Genomic DNA, 18,046 nt, shown 5'->3' on the forward strand with positions numbered 1-18,046 from the left:
TCAAAATGGCTTCTAGTTGGGATATTTCATTTTATTGAGCTTAGTAGTTAAGGTGCATCAAAGAGTGTGTTTGAATTTTAAATAGAAATAGAAAGTCGGATTTATTACAACGATCTTGAAGATAAGATAAATTTAAGCTAGTTTCTAACTCATTATACGTATATTGGTCTCTGGGTAAGCCCAACCTCCAGCCTATCTTTCTTAAAAATCGATGTTGAACTGATTCAATATTTTTTATGTGTTTTATGTACATCATAATATGGAGACCAGATAACAGAGGAATACTCAAGGTGCGGGCGAACTAGGAAACAGAAGGGAGTTTTAAGGGTACTGATATTTTTGAAGTCAGTTGTGTTTCTGATAATTAATCTTTAAAAAAATTCATGACATTTTTAGAGATAAATCTAAATATACATGACGCACAGGCATTGCTTTACGGGGTAAAAAGAAAAAGAAAAATACTTAATGAAATATATATGCAATATTTTGAATGCTCTTACATCACTTAAATCAGCACATTGAAAAATTTAAGAAATATGAATGTTCAAACACAGGCAAAATTGTAAATGTTACCCGGTCTGTAAAGTGGGCACTCAAATCAGCCAACGATAGGTCATGTAAGCCCTGTAAATGCCCAGACTTCCATGTTCCCTTCTCTGTATTCTCCATCCCTGTTGTAATTTGCTAACGAAAAATAAATGTTTTTAACTCTTAAAAGGCTACGCTACAAAATTCATTTACACGCGGTGATGTAACACGTGTTACCACAAACACAAGTCAGAATATTAAAAATCTCAGACATTTAAAAATCAAACGTACCTAACACTGTTAAATAATTCCTTTTCTATAATACATAAAAATTATAATATAATTTTAGCCTCTCATAAAAAAATATTATCGGCCAAGTGGTGTAATGGTGAGCGCGTTTGCCTTCCACGCAAGAGGTCTCGGGATCGATTGCCGACATGGTTGATGTGAAATATGTATTTAAAAGGGTGATTTTACACTTAAATATTTCACTGTCCCTGGACTAATATCTGAAGCGTAAGATGATCATCTTACCTTCATATAACAAAAATGATTAAGATACGCTGCGATTGGTGTACCAATGCAGTGCCCTTTGCACCATTTACGATGGTACATGTTTAAAACTATTTTTATTATATTTTACGCACATAACTGTTTTCTCAATCCGCCCGGACACAGAAAAACAAAACAAATTAAACGATTTATTTTTTTTACAAAAATTAAAAATTCTGTATCATCATCATTCTCCTTCCGCACCAATGATTGTATAGGGCACTGCATTGATACAACAACCGCCGCGTACATTGATAATTTGTATTACATTTAGGTAAAATGTTCAGTCTGATCAAATATTGATGTGTAAAGACACCATGATACATCATCATCATTATCAGCCGTCTCTTGTCCAATGGTGAACATAGGCCTCCCCCTTTAGCCTCCATATCTCCCTATTCTGAGCCAATCGCATCCAACCACTTCCTGCAACTCGTCTGATGTCATCAGACCACCTTGTCTGAGGCCTGCCGACACTTCTTCTACCCGTTCTGGGATAAAAATTCCAGGACTTTTTTGGTCCATCTAGAGTCTGTGGTTCTGGCTATATGACCAGCCCTGCTCTATTTCTGGTTGGCAGCCCTGTGGACTTATTTTGGACGGCCACAATGAGGAAGTTTAGTGTCTTTTTTTTTCTTATTTGTTAATAGAATATTAAACTAAGCCAATTTTTTTTTTTTTATATATCGTATTTTAAGCGCCATGATTTTTAAAATTTTTGTATGTCTGAAATAACTCCGCGTGTGACGTCAGAAGTTGTTCTATGACAGTTCTTCAGACTGGTTCGTTTACGGTGACCAGACCGGATGTCCTTCAAAGTTCTAATATCATTGGATGGTTCATATGAACCAGTGACGTCATTCAAAGTAGTGCGTTTTTTTAAAAATATTTATTACTATTTTTTTGGTTCCTTTTTAAGAAATTTTACCCTACAATTTAATGCTCTATTTTTTCAGAAAAAGAAAACATTATTTGTATCCAACTTCCTGTGGGGCTGAAGTTCCTCATTAAGTAGCTCCATACCAAACATGTGTGGAGTAAAATCCGAGACCTCTTACATAGTAGGCATACGCGCTGACCAACAGGCGGACACGAATAATATTTTTAACTGTAAGAAATTAATACCAAACAATTATATTCTTCCCATTTGGTCTCAATTTCAAATAAAGTGGCGAACTTATTATTTCGATCAGTTCTGAGTTTTTTTCAGCAACTTTTCCAATAATATCTCCTTCCGCTAAAATGGCGGAAATTTTCGACGATATCGACAGTCTTGTCATCGTATCGGTATAAACCGTCATCTTTATGACAATTCGGAGCACCTTTTTCTCACGGTCGCTCGGGGTCGTTAAATTTTATCCCATCCCTTGTCGCGAGGTGTTGTATTTCATATCGATTCTGGAAGAGGTGTCGACTCATAAATTGATACCAGATACAAGCGAGGCTTTTCAATTCAGCGTGATGATATAACACATGAGGTGGGAATAGTGGAAAATACAATGTGATTTTTTTACGAAAAATCATCGCTTAGGTAAACACAATGCATTGGAATGCGGATGTGCCGAATATGGAATATCTTGTGGGAAAAAAAAGATAATTTTAATCGAATTGTTTAATACGAATTGAAATTGTTGGAAACATAGTTATGTTAAATAAAATTTCATTGAAAAATACATTAAAATAAAAAAAATAAAACAACTTTGTTTTTAACCACTAATTTTTATTTTTCAACGACCGATTTCAAAGCAAACAAGCTTCTTTGTCAAGGTTTACGTAACTAATGAATTGATTCCTTTTTATTTTATTTCTATCATGTTAACTAAATACTACTTAAAATAACTTATAATTCGAAATATATATTTTTTAAATGCAAATACTATTATTTTAATAAAAAGTATATATTGTTCGAAATATATATTTTTTATATTTATTCGAAATATATATTTTTTAAATGCAAATACTATTATTTTAATAAAAATTTTACGTAACTAATGAATTGATTCCTTTTTATTTTACTTCTATCATGTTCACTAAATACTACTTATAATAACTTATAATACGAAATATATATTTTTTTAATGCAAATACTATTATTTTAATAAAAAGTAAAACAATAGAAAAAATGTGTTTTCAACATTATAAAAACAAAATTAGGACTATAATATTGTAGTTCAGTAAAAGATTGATAATTTTGTGGAGAAAAAAATTTTATAAAAAAAGTGGAACTTACATAAAATACTATGTTTAAAAAACCGAAAATATACCTACTAGAAACTCAATTATTTTTCAAAAATTTTAAGGATAATTGGTTCTTGAATTTTGATAATGTTAAAGCAAATTTATCTATTTTTTTGTTATCAGTGTGTTTGTTCCCGAGAGAGGAAATTGTCGGGAACAGAAACTTAATGTTCAACTTTGACTTATATATATTTATATAACTAAAATAAATATGACGTCTCATCTATTAATTAGATTGAAATAAATACTTTTGGCCAAATCAAGAACATCAAAAATATTATTTACAACTTGGTATAAAAAAAAAAAACAGATAAGATATTGTACTTCTATCACTTACAAACACATTAAAGTTTCCGGAGAAATTTATGCTGGATTTTTTAAATTTTGTTAGAATGGGTAGCATAGAGAGGTGACCAAATTGAAGAACTGTATTTTGACTGACTCCTTACAAACGAACAATTTAATTTTTTTATTTATAATATTGATCTAAAATCTTTTTCTGACCTCGATACAAATCCCAGCATTTGCATAACCTTATTTGATATACATATAATCAATATGATTACCATAATAAAGTGTTACATCAAATATAATACCGAGGTTTTTAATTTCTTTTACAGAAGCAAGCACTGTCGAGTGAATAAGGAAAAGAATGAGTCTTGAACGATTGCATCTAATTATTTGGCACTTACTAACTAACATTTAAGAAAAGGTTGTGTACTTTACACCTGTTGTTTACGTTGATGAAGAATTGTTTGAAATTTATTGAGTGGTAGAGAAGACAATATTTTTTTGGTGGAGTTATTTCGAGTCAATTAAAAACACAATTGCTGGCAAATAAAGGGGTTCTTATTCGCGGCGAAAGTATTTATCAAAGGAAAATACAATGTCTAAAGGCTTTTTGGTCGTTTATTCGCTAAAGGTAATTAATTATTCATATCTAAATTTGTTTCCACAAAAGGTCATCATTTACGAACTTTCTCCTCGTTTTTATTCCTTTGGATACCATTTTATCATCTTACGATGTCATAATATCGTGTCATAAAAATATTATTTTGTTTATGAAGTTGACATAAAAAAGGCCTCTGGTTTCTAAATGGCAAATTTGTGTTATTTTAAGGATGAATATGATAACAAGATAATATTTTTTTCTAGTGTAGATAAGTCCGCCTCGTAGTATAGTGGTTGACGGGGTCGCCAACGGCTCTTATTTGTTTATTTATCACTTAATATGCATATACATTTTATGTACATATAAGGGCGGGCATATTACCTTAAGGCAATCTCTTCCTACCTACCCAAACCGTTCAGTTTGAGAAAATTAGAAGTATAGGGAGATATTATAGGTATAAACACAGAATCCTCAAATGTTATACACAATTTGAAGCAAAAATAAACTACAAAATAAAGAGGTCTCTAGGTCCTGGGTTTGATTTCTGGCTGGGTAGAAGTGATGTATTGATTCAAAAAGTTTTTTAACTTCAATATTTCATAGTTCTCCTGGAGTGTAAGACTGATCACCTTACTTTCATATAACTGGTGATCAAATGACGCCGCACTTGGTTTATCAATGCTGTACCCTATACACAACTGGGTGCGAAAATAAGGATTTTGATGAGAATTGAAAAAAATATTTGCATGATTGTTTGAATGGATTTAATCACCATCATCAAACCCTTATCTACACCTGATGGTGCATAGAGCACTGTATTAGCAAAGTAAATACACCATGTCTCGATCATATATTTTTTGTATTTTTATTTTGACTACTGGACGGGTTATTAAATAAACCTTTAAGGATTGATGTTTTAACAAGTATTTAAGAAATAAATGAAATTAAGATAAAAAATATGATCAAAATAACATAAGTTACATATTGTAAACAACGTCGAATCGGGTTGTGATCCCGTGGCTAGTGTCTTGGACTCACGGATCAAAGGTCCGTGGTACGAATTTGATTCTATCCCATTTTGATTCCCATTTTCTAACGGTGAGTTATTTACAACTCGTTGAAAATGGCCCTGAAAATGAAATATTAAGGAAAATTATAAGAACGCAAATATTTTTTTTTTCCTTAAAAAAGGTATACGAAAAATTATACAAAGATATCATTATTATATCTGAGAGACAAGAGACGAGACATGATTGCCCTGTCGGTAAGTTTTATGTTTCGCAAAGTTTATACTTTTTTTTTATAACTTTCTTTGCTGTAGGAAATCATCAACCGAGGTGTCTTTGGACACTTCATTATAAATCCTAAGCATTGGTAAAAAGAAGCCAGTGTTGATTCTGTAATTACTCACAGCAAATAAAGTGTTAGTACGAGTAATGAAATAATTACAGTAATTGCAGTAATAAAGTACGATAGCAGTAAGGTAATGTGATCAGTCTGACGCTTCAGGTTCCAGTCCAGAAAATATAAATATCGGTGTTAGAATCCACTTTCAAAACAATCATTTTATGTTCTTCTCGGGAACCGATCTTAGGATTTTAAGCATGGTAGGCGAACGCGCAAACACTACACTACGAAGCGAACGTTTCTCCTTTTACAAGTGGTACGAGTGATTTAATAGCTGTTATGAGTCAGTTGAAGACGAGCGACGGTCGGGACATCCTTCGACCCCAAAGAAGACGAAAATGATTCGTTCAAACAGGCAATTGACTATTCGAGAGCTTATTAAAGAACTGAACAGCTTGCAAGGGTCTGTGCAAAACAATTTAATCTATAATTTGCTAATAAAACGAGAGAGTGCCAAATTTGTTGCGAATCGGTACGCAAGTTTATGACCTAAAAAAATCGAGAAATCTGTCGGAAAATATATGGGGGTGTGTGTACCCATCCTTTCTAAGTTGCAGTTAACTGTTGGTCTCAAGCATGCCCGAGAAGAATGCAGTGAGATAGAGCCACGAATAACTACCATACTCTCTCATGTAAAGATACCTCAGATTTTTTTTCTGAATCCTCTCCAACATGAAGGAATATCTCGCCTCATGCGGACTGGGGACTTCATATCATCGAGGCACTCTCAAGCCTGGTCCGAACCAACGAGTTGTGCAGGGTTCCGAGTGCATGGAGATTATTAAAAACCCTGCCAGTTCGGAGAATAAAACCCAACATCTTCAGCACAAGGTCACACGGTATCTCGATGTGAGCATTAAAAGTCAATCTGCTTTTATAGATGACCCCAAGATACTGAATTGTCAAGACACACATGAGTAAGCGGTCATCCATTGTGTATCTGTTTATTTACAATATCAAGTTTATTTGTAGCTGCTCGTCAAGCTATTATTGACAATTCAATTCCATAAATTAAAAAAAACACTTACCTTTTTATTTTTATTACCTTATACTGGTTGTTTATTTTTTACTATTATATCAAATTGCATTGTAGTATTGGCAAATACGCATTTCATATAAACGTATTTTTATTTCTTCTTTTTTCGCGATCATATATGCTTGCTTGTTTATTAATTTAACTGAAATTTGTATTTTTTGCTTACCGGAACATTTTATTTACTGTGTTTGCTTTGCAGAATTTATTTCATTAGCTTATATCTTTGCATTTTTTGTTTATATGCTTACCGTTTTTTCTTGCATACCTTTGTTATTACTGTTTTTTTACTTTGTAAAACTTTTTATTATTTCCTTTCTAACTAATTTCACATATTTTTTCTATATATTCTGTGTTTATTATTGAGTAAGTTAGATTTTTTTTTGTAAATGCCTTTTGGGCGTTAATGAACAAAAAAAAACAATAAATAAATATACCTGCACAGTACGCAATGTTCTAGTGAAAGATAAAATAACGCGTTTTTGAAATATTGAAATACATTTTGTTAATAGTACTCCAGTCTAGGATATTGTATATATCGGACTGTTGGCGCAATTATAACTCTGTTGGATTTAATTTAAATGCGTTCGAAAGATACGAAGCAAATAATAAAAATACTTTATATTTACTTGTACATTTACGAAAGCGAACGAAGCCTTTAATTTACATTTACGTTTGCATTGAGAAATGGCGCCCCTCCAAGCCGCTACTCCAACTAAATTTAACATTCTACATCCCTATTCTATATAACATACATAATAGTTCTAGTCCTCTACTCTAGTGGTACTCCCGCCATGCGCACCCTCTCGACGCTGTACAAAAACCCTTAACTCCGTTTTTCACCCTTCCCGAGTAAGCTCGTTGCGGCTTTACGTAAATTTACATTTTACTTTTTGCTCTATCATGTCTGTTCTCTAACAATTTGACTTTGTAGCCCACGTTTACCCTACCTCAATTATTTCGGCAAACATAATGTGTTTGTGGAATTTCCTTTACGTATTAAAGCTTCGTCATATTTTCAGCATTTAACTAAAACTTGTCTAATCGATATATTCATACGCGCTTGCAAACACTTTAATAAGTATAAATAACAGGGTCTACATAGTACATAATGGAATTCCTCAAGATTTATTTGACCATTACAAGTTTCAGCAGACTAATGGTTATTTTTAATAAATTAAGCGTCTTTTAACGATATTTGCCACCACAACAAGCCATTCACCCTGTGCGCTCTGTAGCTGTAGAACACATTTTAATTTTACTCTTATTTTTTAAGAAAAAACACCAGAAAGTCAAATTTTCAATTATGTAAATAGGGGCTGGATTTCATACCGTCCATGCGCTTTATAGCTGTAAGGCGTGCTGTAGTCTAGCTCTCGTCTGTTATAAAATCAAATCGTAATTGGAAACGAGGAACTAGAATCCCACCCCTCTATGCGCTCTGTAGCTGCAAGATATTTTGGAATACTTATTTAGAGCGCCCTTGCGGTGATTTCCACAAAAATTGCGCTGAATAAACTATCCAAGATAATCATAATAACGTATTCCCCTTTCTTTTTTCTTTGAAAAGGCTGTGGTAAAAAAATCCTGTGCGCGCGGAGACATTAAAAAAAAACATAGAGACTGACTAGTTGAATAATTTATTCTAGATAATTTAATCAAAATAAAGTTTAGCCCTGTTACAGAAAAAATAATTAAAAATTATAAATACGCCAGTCATCTTACATACCTGCCCATTAATAATACTACTGCTGCGACTGCCATTAACTGACTGAATCTCTTTCACGCTAACACTGGTCACAACAGCGTCTCTGTCTTCCTTGTTATGAGTTCTATCATCGTGCTCTCTTTCATACAGATTTATTGCTGTATTGACGTCAAATTCATTGTTCGCATGGCAAGGATAAATATTTTTTGTATTAAAATCCCGCATATTTATATAAATGTTACTTTGCAAAACCGGTGTGAAAATGTCCATTTGAAGATTACAAAAAATACAACTTCATCATTAAAAAAATAAAAGGGGTGGATCAAGTATGCACACTACAGGGGCGAAACGTGTATAGAAGTGATTATGCGCAGCTTACCATTATATTTGACTGACCATGATAATGTTTTACTGTAACCTTATTTACAGAAAAACGAATAAATAATTACTAATTATTTTAAATCATTTCCACCGTTTGTATTTTTATCCTAATATAAATATAAATATTAAACTTGCAGATTTCACAAACTATTTGAAGATTCTTGATTTGAAAAACAATATTTCAAACATTATTTCTTAAAGGCTATTTTTCTTTGAGATGGTACTTTTGACATAAGATCATAATTACTTTCAAGCGTCATATTGCAGCGCTCAGCCTCCGTACCGGCTGGGCGTGAATTATAGTTTTTCTCTCCAATCGTAGCTTAAAATTCGAAATTAAATTGTTAACTGTTAAACAAACATTGTGTTAGTGTTTATAAGTGGTCGATGTGTAGACAAAAAGTGGAAAAAGAAGACTATTCATTTTAAAGCATTATTTTGCGCTTTATTTTTAATAAAATATGTGTGAAGTAGTGAACAACGGAAACTTTCAAACAACAATGCGCCTACTTTAAAATAAATAAAAAAGTATTAACCCATTAAAATTGTTTAAGAATATATTCATTTTTTATGCTGATTTACCAAGATTTAACTATCTGGAATTCTACCTCCCACGATAAATTACAACAGTGCTACTAAAAGAGAACTTATTTCTTTCCAATATACTTGTACATACAAAATGATACGTCAATCCTCAAACCACTCTCATACACACGTTTGTTTAATAATAATGTAAAATACAAATAAAATTGAGCGGGAATTTCATACTCACTATAAAACGAAATAATACAGATTAAAATGGATACAAAGTCGTTGGAACAATAGGCTTCTTTCATCCCTCCGGCAACTACACGTGGACCGGACCATCTTCTAGGAATTACGACAGAGACTAATGACTACAAAAACTACCCTTCGGATATGTTTATCTGTAATGTTATCCACAGTGTTGAAGTGCTTTATCTGTTTAGTTTTTTATTGTTTACTTTTTAGCACGAACACTTCGCAAATTTACTATTATGCTCAATATTTGTTTTTGTAAATTTATTGATAATTTTAAGTTGCCAGAATTTCACTCGTCCATGCACTTTGTAGCTGCAAGACTTGTTATTATCTAACTTCTATTTTTATAAATTAGTTTTTTTTTTTTTAATTATCACGAAATCTCTAAACTTTATTGTCAAATAAAAAATGTAAATAGGGGCTAGATTTCTTATTGTCTATGCGCTCTGTAGCTGCAAGACGTGCTGTAATCTAGCTCCTGTATATCATAATTGGAGACGAGGAACAAGAATCCTAACCGTCTATGCGCTCTGTAGCTGCAAGACGTGGTGGGATATTTATTCATTGTACCGCGCCCTTGAGGTGATTTTCACAAAAACGGCGCTATAAAAATTATCCATATATGTATATAAATATGGTACTACACCCGGCCGTTTTTAGCACTATTAATTTCTAGAACAATTCGGTCAGTTGACATTTCAATATGTTCAATTAAATACCTAATATATACTAAATTCACAATGCTATTTTTTATTTATTTTTTAAGGAATTGTGTTTAAAAGTAATGGATAAAAAATCTATATAATATAATATATTTCGTAATAAGTTACGTCGTTTGAGTTGATTTCATGAATAAGAGTTGTTGTATCACACCACAGAACCACAGAAAAATATCAATTTATAGTATATATTACTTACATTATATTATATACCTTCCATGTGGGTACAAATATATACTATTTTTATAGCTTACCTGTAAATAAAATCACCATTTGCCACTGGTAGACTAGTGTGACATTACAGCAGCACAAGATTAGAAAATATATTTATGTAACGAAATATTTACATCTTTGAAATATGAAAAAATATCGCTATATTTAAATGTTTTCTTTACGAAAAACTTTTAGGGGACTTTTATTTATAATTTGTTGAAACTATGAGTATTAAAAAGGACTTCATCATTCTATTTACTTTGGTACTTTTTTTCTCAAATCGGTAACATGTAATCACAACCCTATGTTCAATTAAAATGAAACACCGTTTATTTGAGAGTTTTGTGGTTTGTTAGTATTTTAATATAACACCAAATACCTAAGGTCTAAAAGATAATATAAACAGAACGACTAATACGTATTAACTGAATCCTAGTTCCGCCTAAACTAATAAAAAAGTCATGAATTTACTTAGGAAGGCTTTTGATGTGAGCTAAATTTTAGGACCATGTTTTTATGTACACGTATTAATCAATGAAAATACCCACAACAACCCTTAATGGAGGAAGAAAAATGATATGGATTAGTCATTCCAAAGCTCCTCCCCAAGCTGCTATTACAACTACTGACTATCCTGAGACTTAATCGTCCCATGGCCTCCGTTAAAACGATGGCTATTTCCCTTATGATTGTGACTGAAATAACGCCAAGGAGAGAAAACATTCAACCCTTTTCATCTAATCTTCCTACGATTTTTGGGTCTACTTATTCGTTGAAAACATTAAAAAATGTATATATTTAAATATAAAATCATTCAAAACAGATGAAGAACATTTTATAGAAGGGAATATAGAAGTGTAGCCATTTAAAGGACTTATGACCTATGGTTAGTTGGTGCATGAGGGTGGCATTTTGACATAAGTATTTTACCTACATACTACGCAAGGCCTAAAAACATTTTTTAATTTTTATTCTTCTTCTTGAAATAGCTAGTTTTATCAGCAATATTTTGAGTCTATCCAAATATTTGTAGAAAAGAACTAGATTCAACCCCTTCGAGGGTAATTAATATGAATAAATTACAACAGAGATGCGGAATATTTAATTGAAGGGAATATAGAAATCTAGGTATTCACAGGGGTAACGTTCACTATTCTGCCTATATTTAAATATCTATATTCTTCCAATTCTTCCATTTTAACGTTTTACTGGAATGAAAAAAGCAATATCATTTATGACAAAATTGACAAACAGGTTTGTATGAGGTAATGCGTTCAATCCCCGATGAGGTTGACATGAAATATTAATTTTTAATACAGCAGTATTTCAAAGATCTTGGACTTGAAACAGTGACAGCGAAAATACTTCCTCCACATACCCAAATGCCGTTTTAAAGACGAGGGCCTTCCTTTGTACATACTTTGCTTAAACTAATTTTACTTGTAAAAATCGAGTAACTTTGTTTAAAAAAAATAATTATTCCATAAACCACGATTTTATTTTGATTTAACTTTACAACTTTCATTGCTCATTTCACTGTGAGTTTGGAAAATTATACAAAGGGCACTAATACTCGTTGTTATTCTGTATATTTTAACAAATTTAAAATGTAAGTAACAAATTGAAGTAATCGTAATAAGACTAATTAGTTAGTTTTATCTCCAAGCATTTTGCTGTCTTTCACGCAAATATAGGCTTAGGTTATTATAAGATGGATTGAACGTTTTCGGAGTTTCAATTATTGTACGTTTTTTAGATTACACTTCTTACTTAAAATCACATTTTCGTTTTATATTTATTTTAAGCATAAGCGGGATCACTCATTAACATTTAGCAAAATATTTTTTTCTTCCTTGGAAGTTAATATATAAACATACATGGTGAGTCCGGAAAGTAATATCAGTGAGTCAATTACAAAGAAAAAAATTATCTGATTGGTTGAAATTAAGTTTAAAGTAAAGTTACAAAAACAATTTTTTTTCATCGCTGGAACTACATAGAAAGAAACGAAAACTTTTCATTACGTTTTTTTCGAGATCCTGTTAATAAGAAATCTCGTTAATAAGAAACAGCGCTTCCAAGCTTTGTTATTTTCTAAAGCTTTCTCGTTCATTTGCTTTAATGTAAAAGCGCTGTATTTTTATTAATATCAGAAACTCATTCAAACTTAGTGTTAGGCATTAACTTACGTTTAGTACCATTTAAATGTCTTACAAAAACGGAATACTGAAGCGTAAAAAACACTTACATATTATAACTATCGCTAACTGTTTTTGTTCATGTCCAAACTAGTGTTTTTGACTCGATGTCTGCTCTCAGATCAAAATCCTGAAAAATGAAACCGACTGGAGAATCAATTTTGAATTTTTAACAATGTTTTGAGTATGTCCAAATGCTTGCAGACTAGCTAAGTTTTCTCCCAAGGGAGGTGTTCATGTTTAAATTTGTTGCAACAGAAAGGTAACACATTTTTGAGATGGAAGTATGGGACTCTAGGCATTTATAGGGCTTATGACCAGTCATTGGCTGGTTTAAGTGGCCACTTTGCACACTGTGTAACTTTCACCATATGTTACAACGAAATGCAAAATTTTTATACTTATTTAATACATATGAAATCAACGTTTTCCATTACATAAAAGAAAAAAACAATTATCGTGCACATAAAAGAGAGTGACGTTTTACAATAATGTGTTTATTTTATTTTGAATTAGTAAAGTAAATATTTACAATGGATAACAAAAAAATATGCAGTGTTTTCGTGCTACATAAAAAATAAATTAATATAATTTGACTTCTCCCTTAAATATATTGTAATCATGAAAGCGCATTTTATTTCATTTAATAAAAATATTCCTCTGTAAGTATAATGATGTTGTGGTGTACATGTTTTCAATTTTGAAATTAAGATGTTACCAATTATTCTAGGTTGTATACTCATGTTTCGTGACGTAGAAACACAACTATGTATGTTGTCTTTATTGTCTAGGTCCTTGAATTTCTTAAACAATTGAACGTAGTTATGCAGAAAGCAGCCAGTTCACAATGAGGAACTTCAGCCCTTCGGAAAATTTTATACAAAAAATGTTTTCTTGCGCGCCGTAAAAATTAGAGTATTAAACTTCTTAAAAATATACGAAAAAGTATATTTTTATATATTTTAATAAAAACGCACTACTTTAAATGACGTCCCTGGTTCATATGAATCATCCAATGATATGAGGACTTTAAAGGATATCCGGTTTGGTCACCGCAAACGAATCAATTGGAAGAACTCTCATAGAACAACCTCTGACATCACACGCGGAGTTATTTCAGACATACAAAACTTTAAAAAATCATAACGCTGATAATACAATATATGAAAATAAAAAATATGAAACATTGGCTTAGTTAAATATTTTTTTAACAAATAACAAAAAAAAAAGACACTGAACTTCCTCATTTTGAAAAAATGATATATTGATGTCATTGGGCGTAACAAGGTCTGCTAAAAACAGCCAGACCGGTTTCAGAAAATAGCGTCAATCACAAAACCGCAATTTCTCAATTTGCTGAAAACACCCACAACACTAGAAAAATCTTACGGTACTTTAAAAATTAATAAAACTGGTCAAATACAATGAAAGTCATACATTCCAACTGTTGTGTAGATTTGATCATTCACTATTTTCATAAAAGTGCTATTATGTAAGTTTCACTTTTCTATGACTGGCTGCTTTCTGCATAACTACGTTCAATAGGCAGTAGGAAAAGTAGACGGTTTTAAAATAATTCTTGTTCACCGCGAAGTGCAGGGTTTGATTCCTGGCAGATTAAAATTGGCTCTAGAGGTGTCACTGCAATATCTCATTATTCTTGGACTGACTGAGCACCTTGCCTTCACGTAGCGTATAATCGAGATGCATCGCATTTGATGTTCCAATTTTTTTTCATTTCAGCTTGTAATCGGACATACTACGGAGATCTTGGGAGGACTTATGACCTGGAGCTCCATAGACCTAAAGAGGAGCGATTACCTTTTATTTGCCACATAACCCTCACAGCTGGTGGCGGAACACACGGAGACCTGATTCAGGTAAACCGGAATCCAATCTTAATTATGATTGTCTAATGTTGTTGAACAAAAAAATAATCTGCGTATTAAAAAATATAATTAACTCTACAAGGCTGGTTTTTTTCGGAAAAATACATCGGTCTATCATTGTAAAAGTACTACAGTGCCGAAGATTCAGAGGAAAGATGGCTAAGTGTGACATGTAACTTTTTTAGGTATATTGCTTATTTATGAATGCATTGCAAGTTCCCCGACTCAACACGGATTTTTAGCGAGTCAGGGCGGGTTCAAAGACATATGTCATTCCTGGTTATTTCACTATGAACTGTATATCTATAATCAACGAATCTTTATATTTATAATTCTTCTGTACGTGTGATGTCACTGAACTCCTAAACGGCTGAACCGATTTACGTAAGGTTTTCAGCGAAATGAAGATCCTCGCGCTGCGCGTGTTTGTAAATTTTTCAATCGAATCAATAAAAAAAAGAGTTAGAAGCATATTTTTTTTATCGATCTACCAGGGTTTTATTCGACAAGAATGCATATGCAAAAAAAAATGGAAGGATGTTATTTTTTGTGTTTAAAAAAGTTTGTTTTTGAATGTTTACAAATAACATTTGCTTTTTATGGATCCCATTTAGATCCTTTCTTTCTATTTCTTATCATTTCTTCCCATTTAAATCTTTTTACTGGATTTTTGGTAATATTAAAATAATATTAACTTATATTTAATGCATTTTTGAAAATCGCATTCATGAATAAAGAGCACCCGTATTTGTGAGAAGAGCCGAATTTTACATTTGCAAAAAGAATTCTATATTTGAAAATGAATTATTTTACGTTTTAGAACTTAACCATAAACGAGTACCTAGGTACCTACTTTCATTCAATATTTGAATATTAATAAATTTAAGTTTTGAAATTCAATCATATACAAGTGCCTTAGTACCTACTTATCAATGAAAAGTCTTTTTCCAAGCTTATAGCAAGCAATGCAACGTTCGGGCAGAATAACGTCTGTCAGGTCCGCTAGTGTATATATATAATGTTCTTAATAAATAAGTAAATAAATTAATATTGAGTTATATATATCACTGTAGAGCGTACGGCCGCGGTCCCAATTTGGAACAGACATTGTATTCCTTCACGGTCATGCTGGAAAATAAGAAAAAGGTGATTGTTTTGACCATGTGAATTTGATTGATCACAAATTGACACAGTTTCGGGAAAGGGGTGGGTGCTTTTATTGTATATATTATTTCACCGGATTCTTCTCGATTAAGTTTACAATCTGGCAAAATACGGTATGTCTTCGTTTAAAAGTGTAAAATATTAACAGTGCCACTTAACAGTGTGTCTTTTTTTCTATTTCCAAAGAAGGAAAATTAAGATATGTCACTTAACAACAAACATGTACCATGTACCTTTTAAACGTACCCGTCACACCAAATTATTTTACTGCACCGATGTAAACACTAATATAGCTAAAAATTCGTGATTTATAGAATATGCAACTTATACAATAATATTATTGGAGCCAATACGAGTGATATATTAAACTTGAATAATAATAAATTCAAATTAAGTAAATATGATATTATTTTTTAATTTAATTTTAAATTTACAATGGTAAATATGTTCGAACATTTTATTTATGGTTTTCCAAATTCTTTTCTTGTATAATATAACTTTATTTATGACACATTACGTTTATTGATAATTATAAGTTTGAGATCATTTTTAGTCTAGTTTAAGGTACCTATTATATTATAACCGTATAATGACTGTAGATTTTAATAAACCATTTTTTTTATTAAAAAAATAACACGACAACAGACGCGCCGTACCTACCATCTTTAGAAATTGAGTAATGGTCGACAATTTATGATATGCCTAACACACCTTGTTTTACCGTTTTTGTTGGATGGAAAAATATAATACGTCATATATCCCTTGTTTTGACAAATATTATTCTATTTTGAAAGATGGTATGTTATATCTGTTGAAAGATGGCTAAATATGGTATGCCAAACATATCGTGTTTTGCCGTCAATGTTCTAGATGGCTAAATAACATTTTGGGAAAAAAATTGAAATTATTCAATGCATCCATTAACACTAGAATTAGGTTTTTAAACAAAAATTCAGATTTTTCATGGCCCATAAAATTATCAATTTGCTTTCCTTAAAAATTCATAAAAAGTTACTTACAATACTTAACCATCTTTCTACTGAATTATTGATGTGAATTATAACGAAAAATAATTTATATAAATTTAAAATCAACATCTTGCACCTATATTAAAAAGTATTTTAAATATGTAAAAACTGTTAATTCATTGTGTCAGTAAAGCCTCGATATTTACTATTTATAACAAAAACATAATTAAAAAATACATGAAAAATCAAATAATAATAAAAAAACATGCAATAAAAAAAGATTTTAAATATATGGAAAAAAATCATTCAAAGAACTATTTTTATTGATCACTAAATATACTCGTATTTCAACCATAAATCACCAGTTTCAAATTTGGATAAAAGAAAGAAAAAAAAAATGGGAAAAAACTTAAAACCCTTCTCTTGTTGAAAAACTTGTTCTCTAAATCGTTTGAATAAATCCTTGGCATGTGATGATAAAGTACATTATATTATTAATTGAGTCGGCATTCACTTCGTAACACTTCATAATAAATGATTATGATAATAAAACTTTGTTATTAGTGTTACATAATTTTATTCTTCTACAAGAACATTACTACAGTTTCGGGAGAGCACTCCTCCCATCGACAGTTTTATACCAAAAGCTTTATACCACCCGTCGATGGGAGGAGTGCTCTCCCGAAACAGTAGTAAGTTCTTGTAAAATAATAAAATTGTGTAACACTAATAACAACGTTTTATTTTCTTAGTAATTTTCAAAGTACATTGTTTTTCTTAAATTACAAATGAAAAAAGTTGAAATTAAAATTATTTCTTTATATTTTCATTTTTTAAAGCGCGCTTGGTATTACGAAAACGGCTCTATATAAGTTATCCATAATAATAATATATATTATTTTGTACCTAAAATGATATTTATACGCATCGAACTAATTGTTTATGCGTGTTCAAAGAATGTAACATTCTAATTCAATAAAAAATATTTTATTTTATAAAACGAATTACACTAAACACAACGCCTCAATACAAGGGCGGGGTTAAATTATTTTTTTTAATATTCCGTATATATTTAGCACGGGTCTTGAACCTTCATACTGGTGAATATTTTGTTTTTAACATATCCTTTTAAAGACGAGAATTCCCTTTAAATCCTTAAGGATCCGCCTTCGGGACAGGACGGGAGTGAAAAATACATTCCACGCTCCGCGAGGTCTGTCAGACCCTTTCTGCAATTCGTTTCGCTAAACTTATAGGGGTATTTTTATTAGAAATATATGGCCTTTTCAATTTCGTACAATATTTTTACTTCATTCCCAAAATGAGATATTCAACGGGTTTGGAAGCGGAGGAATTCAATTTTGAATAAAAATGTA

At 31.4% G+C, this 18,046-nt stretch overlaps 1 protein-coding gene across 1 annotated transcript in view; it reads left to right on the plus strand.

Moving 5' to 3' along the window:
* The window catches only part of LOC148284274 (uncharacterized), a 129,456-nt gene that overhangs the window by 69,184 nt on the left and 42,226 nt on the right, over positions 1–18,046 (plus strand). The window contains exon 3 of the mRNA XM_088241905.1: positions 14,393–14,529. Within this exon, the coding sequence (XP_088098031.1) occupies positions 14,393–14,529 (137 nt within the window). The remainder of the gene's footprint in view (positions 1–14,392; positions 14,530–18,046) is intronic.

This window comes from Micrasema longulum, unplaced genomic scaffold (genome assembly GCF_059751315.1).
Source record: "Micrasema longulum isolate JH-2025_06_02 unplaced genomic scaffold, ASM5975131v1 h1tg000133l, whole genome shotgun sequence".
NCBI lineage: Eukaryota > Metazoa > Arthropoda > Insecta > Trichoptera > Brachycentridae > Micrasema > Micrasema longulum.